The sequence below is a fragment of the Rousettus aegyptiacus genome, unplaced genomic scaffold (assembly GCF_014176215.1).
Source record: "Rousettus aegyptiacus isolate mRouAeg1 unplaced genomic scaffold, mRouAeg1.p scaffold_m13_p_2, whole genome shotgun sequence".
In the NCBI taxonomy this organism is placed as follows: Eukaryota; Metazoa; Chordata; class Mammalia; order Chiroptera; family Pteropodidae; genus Rousettus; species Rousettus aegyptiacus.
The window spans coordinates 71055192-71072220 of NW_023416295.1; the positions used below are offsets into that span (position 1 = coordinate 71055192).

At 30.3% G+C, this 17029-nt stretch overlaps 1 protein-coding gene across 4 annotated transcripts in view; it reads left to right on the forward strand.

The window, feature by feature from the left end:
• LRP1B (LDL receptor related protein 1B) overlaps positions 1-17029 on the forward strand; it is a 1622137-nt gene that overhangs the window by 1047149 nt on the left and 557959 nt on the right. For all 4 annotated transcript variants that reach the window (XM_036236560.1, XM_036236558.1, XM_036236559.1 and 1 more), the window contains exons 22-23: positions 9579-9779; positions 14931-15176. In XM_036236560.1, coding sequence (XP_036092453.1) covers positions 9579-9779; positions 14931-15176 — 447 coding nt within the window. The remainder of the gene's footprint in view (positions 1-9578; positions 9780-14930; positions 15177-17029) is intronic.

Sequence of the window (17029 nt, forward strand, 5' to 3'; positions counted from 1 at the left end):
TTTTTTTCTTCTTTTCCCCCAGGTTTTATTGAGAAATAATTGACATATATCACTGTGTAAGTTTAAGGTACACAGCATGAGGGTGTGTTTTATATACATTGTGAAATTATTATAGCTGGTTTAGTTAACATATATCATCTCATACAGATAATTTTTTTTAAAAAATCTTCATTTTTTATGGATAAGTAATATCTATTGTATATATGTACCACATTTTAAAAATCTCTTTATTCATTGATGAACATTTAAATTGTTTCCATGTCTTGGACTATTGTAAATAATGGTGCTGTGAACATGGAGGTACATATATCTTTTTGAGTTAGTGTTTTCATTTCCTTTGGATATACTCCCAGGAGTGGAATTGCTGGATCATATGACAGCTCTATTTATAACTTATTGGGGAGCCTCCACACCTTTTTTCAATTTATAATCCTGCCAAAAGTGTACAATTTACAATTCTCCACACCAGCATTTTTTATCTCATCTTTTTAATGATGACTATTCTAACAGGCATGATGTCATATTTCACTGTGGTTTTAATTGGCATATCCCTAATGACTTGCTGTACCTTTTGTTTATTCATACATATTTGGAAAAATGTCAGTTCAGGTCCTTTGTCCATTTTTTACATTGTGATGTTTGTTTTTTTGTTATTGAGTTGTATAAGTTCTTCATATATATTTAGTTATTAACCCCTTATCAACTATGTGGTTTCAAATATGCCTTCTCATTTTATAGGTTGTCTTTTCATTTTGTTGGTCATTTCTTCTGCTGTGCAGAAACTTTTTAATTGGATATGCTGTTTTTTTTTTTTTTTATTTTGTTGCTTGAGCTTTAGGTATGATTTTCAAAAAAGTATTACCAAGACACAGGTTAAGGAGATTTTACTCTACGTTTTCCTCTAGGTTTTCCATGATCACATGTCTTACATTTAAGTCTTTAATACATATTGAGTTAATTTTTGAGAGTGGTGTAAGATTGAAGTCTAGTTTCATGTGAATATCCAGTTTTTCTAGCACCATATATTAAAGAGACTGCCCTCTTCCTATCGAGTATTCTTAGCTCCCTTGTCAAATATTACTTCACTGCATATATTTTGGTTTATTTTGGGCCTCTCAATCTGTTAAGATGATCTATTTATCTATTTTTATGCCAGTACCATACTGTTTTAATTACCACAGCTTCATAGTATAGATTGAAATTAGCAAGTGTAGTGCCTCCTGCTCTGTTCATCTTTCTCAGCATTTATTGGGGGATTTGTGGTCATTTGTGGTTTCATATAAATTTTACAAGTGGTTTTATTCCCCTTTCTTTCTGTAAAACATGCCTTGAAATATCGATAGGGGCTGCATTGGATCTACAAATGGCTTTTGGTGGTATTGTCACTTGAACAGTATTAATTATTTCAGTTCATGAATACAAATACCTTTATATTCATTTGTGTCTTCTTTGATTTCTTTTATCAAGGTCTTGTGGTTTTCAGATTAGAGATCTTTCACCTTCTTGGTTAAATTTATTACTACGTATTTTGTTGTTTTTGATACTATTTTAAATGGGATCAATTTATTTCTTTTTCAGAAAATTCATTGTTAGTAAAGAAACCTTTTCTTTTTATAATTTCATGTATTAGATTGTCATCTTGATATGCTTATCATTAGATTTTTTACAATTTCAGTTTCTTTTATACTTTTTCCTCTGCCTCTCCTTTATAGTAAATTTAAAAAAAATATTTCTTGAACACATAATATGCATCAGACATCACATAGATTTTTCTATTGATTTCTTTGTTTTGCTTTTCCTCATCTTTCTGCAACGTACCCATAACAACCTCTTCTTTTCCCGTTGTTTTAACCATCACCTCCAGGTAAATGTCTCCCGATTTCTGTCACTGAAATTTGCTCATGCTTCAAATTCATTTTTCCCTAAAAAAAAAAAAAAAAAAAATGAATATTCTATGCTGAATATTCTACTTTCCAAAGCCATAGATTCTTCCTCATTTCTTATTTCTATTAGAAACATCTTCAATCCCTTAAACATTTAGATTTAAAGCAGAAAGCATCTTTGACACTCCTAACTTGTAATTCTTTTCCAGGTCCTATTAATGCGCTCTCTCCAATATATCTAACATCACCAATTTCATTCTGTCTGCTTACATACTGTAGACCAAGGTTAAGTCTGCATTATCTCTCACTCAGAACTTCAATCCATTCTACACATGTCTGGGCTTCCTCTTACTTCATAAGCTGTGACCTGAACATATACTTTTAAAAAATCTTTCAATTGTTCTTCATTGTCTATAAAGCTAAAAAGCACTTCTTGAATTAGCAGTCAATATTTTATGAATTATGTCCCCAAACTGCATCATTATTATTTCTGGAAAATGTCCAACCCTTTTCCAACTTTATGCATTTACATAGGAGTTGCATTTTATGTATGAATTAGGTTCAGCAAATAAAGTTATAACTGCATATCTTCATATTTACCATTGAAAATCATTCATAAAACTCAATACGGTTCTGTGTACATAGTTCTGATGGAAATTTGTACTTATAACTACATTTTTAAGAAAATGATGTTTGGTATAAAATAAAGCAATCATATACAAAAATTGAATTTTACAGTACAATGATTCAGAATTGCAACAGGGACCAAATTAAGAGAGTCGATTTACTTCCACCATCTATACTTTGAAACATTTCCATTGAGTAGTGGGATTAGTTATCACGCTATTAATTGTCTCCTTTCTTTTTCTGATTTACTTGCTTTTTCCCCCTATAGGATATATATTTGAATATTAAGATGGTACTCATAGGCAGCTATTTATGTATAATTTTCTTTTTCCTGCATTCATATGCAATATTCACTGCAACTCTTCAAAACCCCTTTTCAAATAACATTTCAGTAAGTAAATCTTGTTAACCTTCCAATCATACATATTTTCTGCCTCTTTGAAATTTCATACCACTCTGTGATGATTATATGACTTCTATTATTTTTAGATGCTCAACATAAGAATGTTTGTCACTACTAGTCTTATTACACCACAGGATCAGAAATTACCTTTCCCATCTTTATGCATTCTTTACTAGCTAGGTAGGCACATAATAATAAATACTTGCTGAATCTAATTGAAGCCAAATATTATTAGAGAAATAAATATGTATGCAGCATTAAAGGTTAGTAGTGTAAAAATTAAAAGAATTCAATTCAAAGGACTGTATTTAAAAAGACACTATTAATATGTTATGAGTAAATCCATTTGTATTTTCTCAAAGATTTACTTCTCTTTACACCCATATTCTTAATATTAATGGCTAGTCATATCCCTGTTATAGCATGTGTTGTCTTTTATTAAGATAAAAGCAAGTCAAACAGTTTACAAAATGATAATCTACTTTTTAATAATTAAACAATTTAACAAAAAAAGGAAAACTCTAGAGATTGTATAAATTTATTTTGGAAAGTAGTTCATTTTTTAGAGATACCTAAAACTCTTAGTTTTCTGATAGTTGTTGATTTTGTGGTTGCTTCTACCTTAAACTATAAATTGCAAGGTAACACAAATCAAAATAGTGTTTATAAAGGGGTGCGTTTTTGTGTGTCTGTTTGCACGCACATGCACAACTGTAATACCTGTCATAAGACTATATGCTGATTTTCATTATTTCTGTTTGTTTTGGCTGTTTTAATTTGTCCCTTCTTCTCTTTGCTTAAAGGGAAAAACTAAAATTTCCCTAAGAGTCTTTTATACATAGTTCTGTCAAGTTGAAAACATCATTAAAAATAAATCAGAAAATATTGATAGAGCTCAACTTGATAATAAACATAATAAATATTCTCAATATGTAATGTATTTTTTGAAAGCATTGGTAAAGACAAAGTGATTTGTTTTGTTACTTGAACCTATGTGTGCAATTTTAAATTTTTTAAAGATTTTTTGTTTTTATATATTGGATATTTATAATTTCTATAGCATATTTTAATATTATTAATATTTAGTTTGTTTTAATAACAATAATTTGACCTAAATCTCATATATAAAGGAGGGATTTTAAACAAGAAAATCTATAATAATTGATTCTTCAAGATGTTATATGCAAAGACTTGGCTATGTAAGAATTTCTCTTGATATGAATCAAGTAAAAGTCAACTTTCTTTAAACATATTTAGTGAGGTCATTTGCTTTTCAATTTTACCTTTCTAATAGTCATGAATTAGAAATTTAATTAAACGTGTACCTGATGTACCCTCTTATCCACATTTTTGTAAGAATTAAAATTAAACAAAAAAGAAAGGGAGAAGCAATTAAGTTCCAAATATATTTGGAGACATCAAAATGAGAAAGATATTTAACTTGTAAATTTCATCTAAACTATGCATTCATATTTATTCATATCTCAAGTAACATAATCTGTGTTAAAATTATTAGTCATTTGAACAAGATTTTTCTTTACCTTTAGCAGGCAGCATTTAGGTCAGTGATGGAAAATGGCTTCAATGCTATTTTGACTCTAAAAGATTGATGCTGATTTATGGATGGGTTTGTAAAAACAATTCTAAGGTCATTCTGCAGTCAATGGTTAAGAATTTCATGATGGATTAGTGATATCTGGAATAAAAGGGAAGTTGCATCTTGATTTACCAAACTAAAAATGTAAATTACTATATTATTCTTGAACTCTCCCTTTACTATATTATATTTGCAGATGACACCATACAATTTAAAATTTACATACAGTATGTCATATATTACATTACAATTATATATTATGCATTGATTTTCTCTCAGTAACTAGATTATAAACTCTTTGGTGACAAGGACTGAGTGTTATGACTTTCTCATATTTCCTAAAGTCCCTAGGGAAATGTAAGGCATAGAGTAATCTCAACATAGAACTTTTATAATATATTTATAGAAACTAACAGACTTTATGGCACAGATACATGCATTTGATCTTCTCTTTTTTTTTTTTAATTAGCTACTATTTTGTGGGAGAAGATGGTAGAGAAATAAGGTAGGAAAAAATTAAACAGCACGAAAGGATTCAATGAAAAAAATCCCTCTCTCCTACTCCAGGTTTCCAGTATCTCACATCTTCCTTACCAGAAGCAATCACTTTTAACTATTTCCTGTGCAGCCCTCCAGAATGAACTCATATAGTTAGAAGCCTATTCATCTACTTACATTGATATATGTATGAAAATAAGGTCCTAGATATTGGTATACGGACATATCTCTTTTAACATCTAAGAAAGCCTACCATCATTCACTCAGGTGTTTTTTTTGTTTGTTTGTTTGTTTGTTTTATTGATATGTTTTGAAGATTGTTTTATTTTGACTTATGCAAAACTATCTAATTCTTTTTCACTCAAGCATATCATTTCAATGTATGGATGCATTGTAATTGCTGCTAACACTCTTGGGAATCATAACTTAAGCTGTTACTGTTTTGTTTTGTTTTGCTAATATCTACAAAGTAGCAACACATACCTTAAATATGCATCTTTGTGCATTTGGGCAAATATATTAATGGGAAAATTCTAAAATTAGATTTGCTGTGGTGGAGTTGATGAATTTTTCTTTGCTAGATTTCATAACAATGCCTTCTTTTACCCCAATATTCAGTCCCACGGGGCTATTTCTTGCACCCTTGTCAAATCTATCTTTGTATCATCCAACTTTTTAAATCTTAATCTGATAGAGAAAAAAAGGGTATTAAACTGCAGTTTCTTTTTTTTAATTGAAAAATATATTGAACATCTTGTTTTTGTAAGCCATTATTGATTTGTGGTGAATCTGACATTTTTATTGGGTTATAGATCTTTATCTTACTGACTTGTAAGAGCCCTTTGTATTTTACAGAAATAGACACGTTTTGTCAAATAAAATGAAATATTTTTCTGGTTTATTGATTACATGTATCTGAATTTTATTCTTGCAATATGGAATTAAATATTTTAATTTAACCAAGTTTATCAATTTGCCCTTTACGGTTTCTGAGTTTGTGTAATGACCATTTTAAGTTTTTGTTTTAGTATCTATTTTATTCTAGAATTTGTGTGTTTATCGTTATTTTAGAATTCTTACCTTTTAAAATTTATCTAGAATTTATTTTGTTGTAAGAATCAAGTGAAGATTCAGTTTTATTTTTACCCTCCAGATGGTTACTCAGTGATTCTAACATCATCAATTTTTAAAAATTTATTGAGGGGACATTGGTTAATAAAACTATATAGTTTCAAGTGTACATCATTTATTTTGTTATCAATTTTTCCTGCTTTCCTGAATTGCCAATTTTTGTATATTAAAAACAAAACCTAAATGAGTCAATTTTTGATGTCTCTATGCTGTTTAATTATTGGAATTTTTATTGATATTTTGTTGTAGAGTATTTTATCTACTGCTCCTTTAAAATACTTCTAAAAATTTGACATACACATTTTCTTTTTATTTTTTTAGTGAAAAAGAGAATGTAATATGTATATTAAAAAAAATAAAACATTTAGAAATTACAAGTGTAGTCATAAATTAAAGCTTAAGTTGGTGGGCTCAAATATCTGGTTAGACTGCTTAAGAAAACTGAGGACTTTATTATTTATTTATTTTTTATTTATTTAAATGGTGACATTGGTTAACCAAATTCAGTGTTTTAGGTGTACAATATAACAGTGAGGCATATGTATATATATTTACATTGTGTGTTCACCTCCCATAGTTAGATTTCTTTCTGTCACCACATATTTGACCCATTTACCCCAACTGCCTCCTCTTTCCCAACATCTTCTACCCTCTGGTAACCATGAGTTTGTTGCCCATGTCCATGAGTGTCTATTTGTTTGTCCTTTTCATTTCTTGCTTTTAGGTTTATATCCCACATATAAGTGATATCGTGTGATTTTCAACTTTTTTCTGTCTGGCTTACTTTACTTAGTATGACTATATTGAGGTCCGTCCATGTTGTCGCAGATGGCAGTATTTCATCTCTTCTTATGGCTGAGTAATATTCCATTGCATTTATGTACCACTGCTTCTTTAGCCAATCATCTATCATAGGACACTTGGTTTGCTTACATGTCCTGACCACCATGAATAGTGCTGCTATGAACATTGGTGAGCAAATATATTTTCGGATATAAATTTTTGAGTCTTTGAGGTAAATACCCATTAGAGGGATTGCTGGATCATATGGTAAATCAATTTTTAGTTTTTTGAGGACTCTCCATACTGTTTTCTATAGTGACTATACCAATTTGCAGTTCCACCAGCAGTGTATGAGGGTTCCTTTTTCTCCATATCCTCTCCAACATTTATTATTACTTGTCCTATTGATAGCAGGTATTCTAACAGGTGTGAGATTGTATCTCATTGTGGTTCTAGTTTACATTTCCCTAATGGCTAGCGATGTTGAGCATCTTTTCATGTTTGTTGGCCATTTGTATGTCTTGGGAGAAGTGTCTATTAAGGTCTCATTTTTTGATTGGATTGTTTGTTTTTGTGTTGTTACTGAGTTGTACAACTCATACAACTTTATATATTTTGAATATTAGACCCTTACCGGAGGCATTGCTTACAAATATATTTTCCCATTCAGATGGTTGTGTCTTTACCTAGTTGACAGTTTCTTTTGTTGTTCCGAAGCTTTTAGTTTGATGTAGTCTCATTTATTTATTTTACCTTTTACTTCCCTTGCCTTTGATGTCAAATTCATAAAATCCTCTTTAAATTCAAGGCTCTTGAGTTTAGTTTCTATGTTTTCTTCTATTTATTTTATTGTTTCATGTCTTATATTCAAGTCCTTTTGAGCTAATCTCAGTATATAATGATAGACAACAGTCTAGTTTCATTCTTTTACAAATGGCTTTTCAGTTTTACATTTTCTACTGATCAATCTTCTGCTACATTTCTTAAATTCCTGATGATATTTGTAGTTTTATTATGTTTTTATTTAGAATCAGGATTGAAATAATATTATTACTATTTTATTTGAGGTTGCATTACTTTGAGGAAAAATAATATCTTTACAGTGATAAATCTTTCAATTCAAGGCCAAACTATATCTTCAAGTAAGACTTCTTTTGGGTTTCTTCGTAGAGCTTTTGATTTTCATCATATAAATTATAGTTCTTGTGTAGTTCAACACAAAATACTTTATTTTATGTTGGCTTTTTTAATTGGTATTTTCTTCTACTATATTTTTGTATATATCAGATTTGCTTATTTTTGTATAATTTTTAAAACTAGCTACTTATTTTTAAATTCTTAGTTTCTTATAGTCCTTATGAAGTTTTTATTGATTTCATAATTGTATTACTATATTAATGATATGTTATTCTACTCTTCTAATTTTATACTTCATTTATTTTAATTGCTTAGTTGCATTAGATCATATTTCCAGAATTATATAAAATTATTAGTTTTATTTATGATGTTAAAGCAAAAATTTATAAAGTTTCTCCATTTATACCAAATTTATTAGTGAAATATCCATCCATTCTTATTTTAAGAGTACTTTGATCAGTAATTAAAGTTGAATATTATCAAATGCATTTATATTAGCTATGGAACTTGATCATTTGTATTTTTTTCTTATTCGACTTATAATACTATGGAAAATTATTAATATATTTTCACAAATGAAACATCTTTTCACCAATACTTTAGTTTAAATTTAGTAGCCTTTAAGATTGAAGAAACCATTTATACATAACGACTCTTGGACATATACAATCTAATATTTTTCATTTCCTTTTCATTTGCTCTATTCATTTTATGAGATACTGGCATAAAGTCAGCCAATAACTAGTATTTATCTTAAGGTAAACTTTTTATTTACCTTGTACCTTAACATTGTGTAATCAAGAAAATATAATGAATCAGAGGAAAAATACAACAATCTGGAAAGGATGAATACTTTGCAGTAAAAACAAGGTTTATGTAGACAATGGTCATTGCTTTCTATCACTTTCAATGCAGGTGGCTAAACAATAATATTTTTTTTTATTTCAAAATTAATTTTAAAAAACCCATTTCTAAAATTTCTGTCTGTATATACCTTAACTATCAAGACGTTTAATAATATATTCTTTTATGAAAGGGCATGTACATAGCCCTCGGTGTGAGGAGCTGAAATGTTAAGATTATAAATGAAAAGAAAAGGACATCTTCTCCTGTCAAAGTAAAGCATTTACTTAAATCTAGGGCTCCAAAGACACTGAAAGCATTTACCTACGAATGGGGCTCTAAAAGGGACTCATATACAAACATACCTTTAAAGTTTGCTTTTTAAAGTGCTATGATTAAACTTTCAATTGGTCACAGAATTTTTTAATAGGGTAAAACAATATCTTGAAACTAAATGAAACATCAAATTTTTAATACTAAGAGCCACTTTACTACTTTAATCACAAAATAAAACTATTGAAATATCAAGAACATAAACTGTCAAACTAACAGCTAATAGATTTTTCTTTTGTGAATAGCAAGTAGTTCTGTCTCTGACTGAAGGCAATAATGGCTACTCATTATTACAGTGACTTAATTACAAAAATCTAATGCATGCTGTTTCTATTTTCTTAAGGGAGATGCATCAACAAAGCATGGGTATGTGATGGAGATATTGATTGTGAAGATCAGTCAGATGAAGATGACTGTGACAGTTTCTTGTGTGGACCACCCAAGTACCCTTGTGCTAATGACACTTCAGTCTGCTTGCAGCCAGAGAAACTCTGCAATGGGAGAAGGGATTGTCCCGATGGGTCCGATGAAGGCGATCTCTGTGGTATTCCAGTTTTCATTTCATTTGTGTCTCTCTGGAAACTAGAATCTTTTAGTTTACATACCGATACATACAGTAGCATTTGTTCCTTTCATTTATTCTATATAAATGTAATTCAACTTTTAGCATTGAACCCTATCTACATTTATCTACATTTTTTAGGTACTGTAAATCTATAAAAAAAATCAAATATGATTCAGAAATTTTTGAAAATAAAGCAGAAAAGTCTATCCTGTATTCAACTAACTTAACAATTGTATAGTTGTGCTCAATATTTAGGTTTCTGGATGATCAATGCTGTTCCCACAATTGAACTGTTCTCACAATTATTTTCTTGTCAGTGAATTACTCAAAACAGGAGAAACTTGTTATTACTGATCCACTAAACAGAGGTTACTACCACCCAATGGATTTTGTCATGCCTTCTAATCATTACCAAAAAAAAAAAAAAAAAAAAAAAATAGAAAGAGAAAAGAGAATGGATAATAAAAGCAATTGAACAGTTCTCAATTTTATATAATCTTCTCTGAAGTTTTTACTCCTCATACAATAGCTTTCCTTAGTATGCCTCGTCTAGTTAAAATGATTATCTCTATCTGATAGTTTTTGGAATTTGAAATTACTTTTGACTAGCCATCTCTTTATGCCAACCAGTACACGTGAAGAAAATTAAATTTCTCTTCTGTAGGAGAGATCAGAGATTTAGAAAGAAGATTTTTAACATGTTTTCTAGATAATACTGAAGGTGACATCAATAGAGGAATGAAGAAAGGTTTACAGAATGATAAGAACAATAATGAGATGACTTGAGGTTGTGGGAAAATAACTTCGAGAAATAGTAAAGGTATCTGTCTGAAAGTAGGAAAAACAACTACATTTAAGCCTAAAGTTAGCAAATTTTGATCTGAATTGAATCTCACTAGCATATTGAGTATGCCAAAAAAAGACTTATTTTTTTTTTTAATTTATATGACAACATGGCTTTTCCTCCAAAGTCTTTGTGATTCTATAAACTAACCTTGAAACAGTAAATGCAGTCTCCATTCAGTGCTGCTAAAATTTAAACAAGATTCAAAACAAACAAAAGAAAGAAAGAAAGAAAGAAAGAAAGAAAGAAAGAAAGAAAGAAAGAAAGAAAGAAAGAAAGAAAGAAGAAAGGAATAAAGAGAGAGAAAGAAAAAGAGAAAGAAAGCTAAAACAGTAACAGCAACAACAACAACAAAAATACCAGTTAAAGGTAGCAGACTTAATTTATCTGTATTCGATCCTTTCTCCACCAGCTTATTCTCCATGATGGAGTAGGTTGGAGGGTAGAAGCATCTCTTACTTTGCAATGTGTAAAGATTGCTCATAAAGGTTCCAAGAGCAATTCTGAAAAAGGAAATTATCAATACTCTTAAAATTAAAAGTATGTGATTGCAGAAGTCTAAACTTTCTCAAGTTTAATTATATTCTTCAATTACTTCAATTAAGTAACCTAGGGAAGAGGCTTAATTTTTTGAAATATTGATTTTCTCATAACAAAAATGTAGATAATGACATCTACCAGGAAATCATAGTGATAATGCCTGAAGCACTACAAGTGTTGAAAGAAATTAGCACTTTTCTACCATTTCTTCGTCCTTTGGATTAAGTGAAGTAAATAGAATATATAAAAAAAGAGAAAATACAGCTATTGAGAAAACTGGAGAATAATATGAAAAACAGCCTTATTTTCCTATTCTCTGCATTCTGAATTGTAAAAACAAAATGCGAGAAGGGACTTTTCTTCTGAATCCATATCTCTACTTTTAGATCCAAAATCACTTCTTGCTTATCTAGCCATTTTATTCATCATATAAGAATGATAAGCTTTGCCCAATCATTTCAAAAGATTACAGAGAATGGAAGAGGTTGCAATAATGCTAGGTGTGAAAATATCAGAGAAAATTAAAAAAGCATTTTTTTTTCTTCTCAACTGCACTGTGGCATATTAAATTTACCCAGGCTACTTCGGCCTGCTCTTACAGGTGAAGTCGAGGGAGAGTTAGAACAATGAAAAACAAAAATAAATACGAATCGAGGTAATTAAATTGCTTTCTATGGTTCTGCTTTTCTTACTCACTTTTATGTGCACCTTGTACTGTCAGTTTGGTAAACAATATCTTTATGAGCAATTTTGGTTCCCGCAGAGAGATACCTTGGCACCTGATTTTCAAGTCCTTCTCCCGTCATTCCTAGGTTAGATCTTGTCCAGCCATGCAGGGGTGTTGATCTATGAGAGCTAAGCTGTAGGATTGGGCAATTAATCATTTACCTAGAGAACGCAAAAGATATACCAAATGAATTAACTAAATAATTCTCATGGGTTGGCTAGTAGCTTGGAAGTAGCTTTTAGAGACAGATACCCAAAATTGAAAGCTATTTTTGTTTTGTTTTTGTTTTTAATTTATTTGCTGTAATTGATGAAAATGTTGGGTTTCCCCTCTTCAAATCTACTCCTTCCAAATAATTATATTCAAACAAAGTCATTTTATTTTCCCTGCATGCCCCTTCCATGTCCCATTAAAATAGAAATAGATTAATTCATTCCATTCACTCTTCAATACATGTAAAATTTGTGCAAAAATATTTTGTATGAAAATGATCTGTAATCTGTAGACTTAATTGCAGAATGTCTTGAGATGTAAAAATCTCATTCTTTGGGTTGTGAGGTTTTGTTTGTTTTATTTTCTTAACTAACTCTGATTGACCTATAAAATTCAAAAAGAAAGAAAAAGAGGAAGGGTCAAGTAGATAAATCTCCTGATTTCAGTGAAGATTTTTTCAAGGGGTTATTAAAATGATTTTAAGAGGAAAGAGATATGCACTTAAGAAACAAAGGAGAAGAAACTTGAATCTTTCAAGAGTGGAGTTAACTGTTGATCCTTGTTATAAGGGCATGTCAGAGATAAACAAAGCTGAAACCTAGTTAAAGGCATAAGGATAGATTTTATTCAGTTATAACTGTCGCACTAGAGAAGAGTGTCAGCATAAACTGAAATCAACCTCACCAAATCCAAAGACTAGAAACTTTTTAAAGAAGGAAGCGTGCTAAGGGGAAGACACTAAGGGGTCTGAGTGATAGAATTATATCTCTAAAGTGCAGAGAAAAGATATAACTGTAAGCTTTTTAAAGTAACTGTTCTAAAGGGGGATTCATTGACCAATCTGCTTATCACCAAGTTTAGGCTAGAATAAAAAGCAAATTCTTCTAGTAGTATTGAACTTTCTTAGGGGACTGGGATCATTCTAGGAATGTTGCCTTGAGCCGCTTGAAACTATGCTGGTATTTGTTGAAGTCCCTTGTGGTGGGGCAGGGCGGGCAGGAGTGAAGAATGAAATTATGCCTAGAATCTGCAGTTTTATAGGCCAAGTTTGAGGATTAGTTGACAAGATTGCTCAGAGGAGCCTGACTATTGTTTATTCAATAAAAAGTCTCTTTCGGGTAATAAAAAATTTAAAAAGAAGTTGCAAGATTCAATGACAGGTATAGAGTTAAAGGAACATTGACAAGGGACTAGCTATGCAAATATTGGCATTAAATTTATATATTCCGTTTTATATTTCAATGTGTATTTTGTTTATCCTAAATCTATGACTTAATTCCTCAGATAGTGTCAGAAAGAGATACCTCAATACTGAAAGAACAGTCATATTTGAATTAAACTAAAAGTGTTGTAAAAAAAAAATAAGTTGTTTTCATCTGGGAACAATGACATTTCTTTACAGTAATTCTCTTGAAAAAGAATGTCAATTGAAATAAAATGGGTCCAATATTTTTAAATGGCTGCTGTTTTAAAATGATTATGATTATGGGTGAACAAATGTATTTAGAAGAAGCAAGAAATAAATCTATTTTTTTCTAAAATAATATCGAACTTGAATTGAATTCTTAGAAAAAGAAGTTAATATAATTATTTTCTTTTCTTATCCCTATAACTTCTTTAATGGTGACAAATAATATGAAGAATAGTTGACCCATATAGAAGTTTAAAAAGTATAGAAAACCTTTTTTTTAAAACCTTGCATTACAGCCCAATTTTTGAAATGGTTGTTTCTATAGAGAGCAGACAATATTTGAGGTATATAAGCACATAATACTGTGATTTGCCGATTATTAAACAACATTTGTTTTTAGCATGTCTCAAAATACACCTCCTAATTAAACAGGCTGATTAAGTATGTCGTCTTGAAATTTTTTTCAGTTGGACTAGATTGTGTCTAAATTTGAGCTAAGTTGTGTGCCTTTTGACAAATTTGTTTAATTTTTCATTCAATAAATATTTTTAACTACTTACTCTATGCTAGGCACTGTGCTGTTATATAAATACTGGTAAACAATGTATATATTGTATATCTCCAGCTTCAATTTTGTGATGGAGTAGAATGATAAATAAATACCTAATTTAAATTATAATCTCCGTGAAGGAATGGTCTCTTTCTTTATAAACCAATTATATTGTCCATGTAGGCAATAGAGGTTGTTTGTTATTTCAGCCAAAATACCACGCCAACTATTCTGGTGTATGCGTATTAACTATTATGTTTCCATGGCCTCATCAAATTAATCATAATAAATATATAGGGTACAATGTACAATTTACCTAAATTAAAAATAAATGGCTACAGCCAATAAAAGGGAAACTAATCTAGTCTCTATTATCATTATAAATCAGACTATATATATAGAAACATATATAGATATTATACATATGCATGTATATACCCGTTTATTTATAAACATTGAGGTTAGTCAAATTTCCAGATCACCAATGTATGTGCATCCCTTTTGTAAGACCTCAACAGCTGGTTTTACATAACTACTGAAAGGCTCAGTGTAATTACTCTTGTAATAATAGAAACACTGAACTCACTTTACTTGTATGCGGTAAAACAAATATTTCATTCCTGATTCCTATCATATAGAATTGTATTTGAACATTGGATGAATGCTCTCATTATTTCTACTCCCACCTCTGGGGAAAAAAAAAATGAAAAGGCTTTCTCCTTTTCATCTTATCATCATTATATGCTTGCTCTAACTTCAGCCTTAGGGAAGTGAGTTCAATGATTAGTATTTAACTGAGGAAAACAATCGATAATGCCCTATAATCTGTTGTCCTCCTTTTATAGATGAGTGTTCTTTGAACAATGGAGGCTGTAGCAACCACTGTTCTGTTGTTCCTGGAAGAGGAATAGTCTGTTCTTGCCCTGAAGGACTTCAGCTCAACAAAGACAATAAAACGTGTGAAATTGTGGATTATTGTAGCAGTCATCTAAAGTGCAGTCAAGTGTGTGAGCAGCATAAGCACACAGTCAAGTGCTCATGCTATGAAGGTTGGAAGCTGGATGTAGATGGTGAAAGTTGCACAAGTGTTGGTAAGTACATGTGTGTTTTTGCTGTATTTTAAAAATACCAAATACTTTTTTTTGGAGGGAAGGGAGGGGCGTTGTGTATCTATATTTAAAAATAGATATTGAGAAAAAGATCTCCCATGCCCCCCCCCAAAAAAAACACCTTCAGAAAATTAATAAAAATGTTCAACTAATTTTAAGTAAAGTATTTAAGTACAATGTGTCATTTTAGACCTTCTCCAAAATTTTCTGGGCAGAAAAATATTATAATAACCCATACCATTTCAATTCATCAGATTATTTTTTCCTTAGATGTTGTTTTATCAATGTTCTTCCAAGGGTCTTATTGTTTTATGCTCCTAAGCACTTACTTTTATTTCTCTTTGCATGCTTTTTAGAACCCTCCAAATCTGAGTCCTGTCCCACACTTCAAATTGTGTATTTCTACTACTCTTGAAAACAACTCTTTGCTCTGGTCGTATTCATCTTTTAACTGCTCATTTCAAACAGTCTGCTGATTCTCTAGGTTACATTTCACAGTGGGAAAAGCAGACCAAGGATATGGAATCTGACATCTGAACTCTAATTCTGCAGTTAGCATTCATTATGTATGTGTCTCTAGGCACATTACAAAAACTTTCTGAGCCTCAATTTTCTCATCTTTCAAATACTAATCAATGTTCATTATAACAATATTGCCCTTGTAGTGTGTTGCAAGAATAGCATGAAACACTTATTACTGTGCCCCACCACCATGAGGTATTTAATGAATGGTGGTTTTCCACTGTCTTCTCCAAATTCTGCGTATGAGTCTACAGGACATGTAGTGGTCCATGAATAGAACTGAAGAGGTCCATGAACTTTATTAGGGAAAATATTACACCTTTATTTTCTTTAACCTTGCCCTGAAAGTTGACATTTCTTCCAAATTGAATGTTTGCCACAGACCAGTAATTATCAGCAACTGTGACTGTCTCCAATAGAAGTAGTAGACATATTCGTATTACATTAAAATTGTCAAGATCTCATAATATCATTTATACTTAAGCTTTTAAAACTAAAAGGATTTCAATAATGGCAGTAATTAGATCTACTGCTCAATCTTATTATTGAATGCATTATTTAAAAACACACACACACACATATTACTATATCCAAAGTGTTTATCGTTTAACATTGATAATTTCATTTCAATATATTTGATTCTTTCATTAATATGTACTTTTATTTTTCTTCACTGTTTTTGTACTATTTAAAACTTTCTGATAAAAGACACACAGGCTTCATCAGACTGCTAAGAACACATACATCATAAACTTTTTCATTTTATTTCTTCTACATAAATTGTATTTTCTCCTCTTCATCTCTAAAAATTTTGGATATTCTTTAGGGCCTACTAGCTCAAATCTTTAGCCTTCAATGGAGTTTTATTCCAAGTATTCTTGATCTTCACTTATTTCTTCTTTCTATATCTAGAATATATTGTCCATGAATAATGTGGTCACATTTTTAATTTACTGTTTCATATTCTCATCTAGCTTCCTTTATTTCTTATCTCTCTGATGAAATAATAAGCATCTAGAAGTCAGAAATCAAGTTACAGATTTTTATCTTATGTTTTATATAATATCCAGCTAGTTCTGGAAAAAATAATATGCAATAAAAACATTATATTTTTTCAGAGAATGTTAAAATACTTTATTATTTTATTTCAAGTGTTGTTTTGTGGTTTTCTCATGGTTGTTAAAATTAAAGTCCTAGAAGCATAAGATTAGCAAACATTTATTTGACTCTTTTCTCCATGAGACTTGAACAAAATAATTGGCATGAGAGGCTAAAAAATAGCAATTTGTTGTGAGGATAATAGTCATTTTATT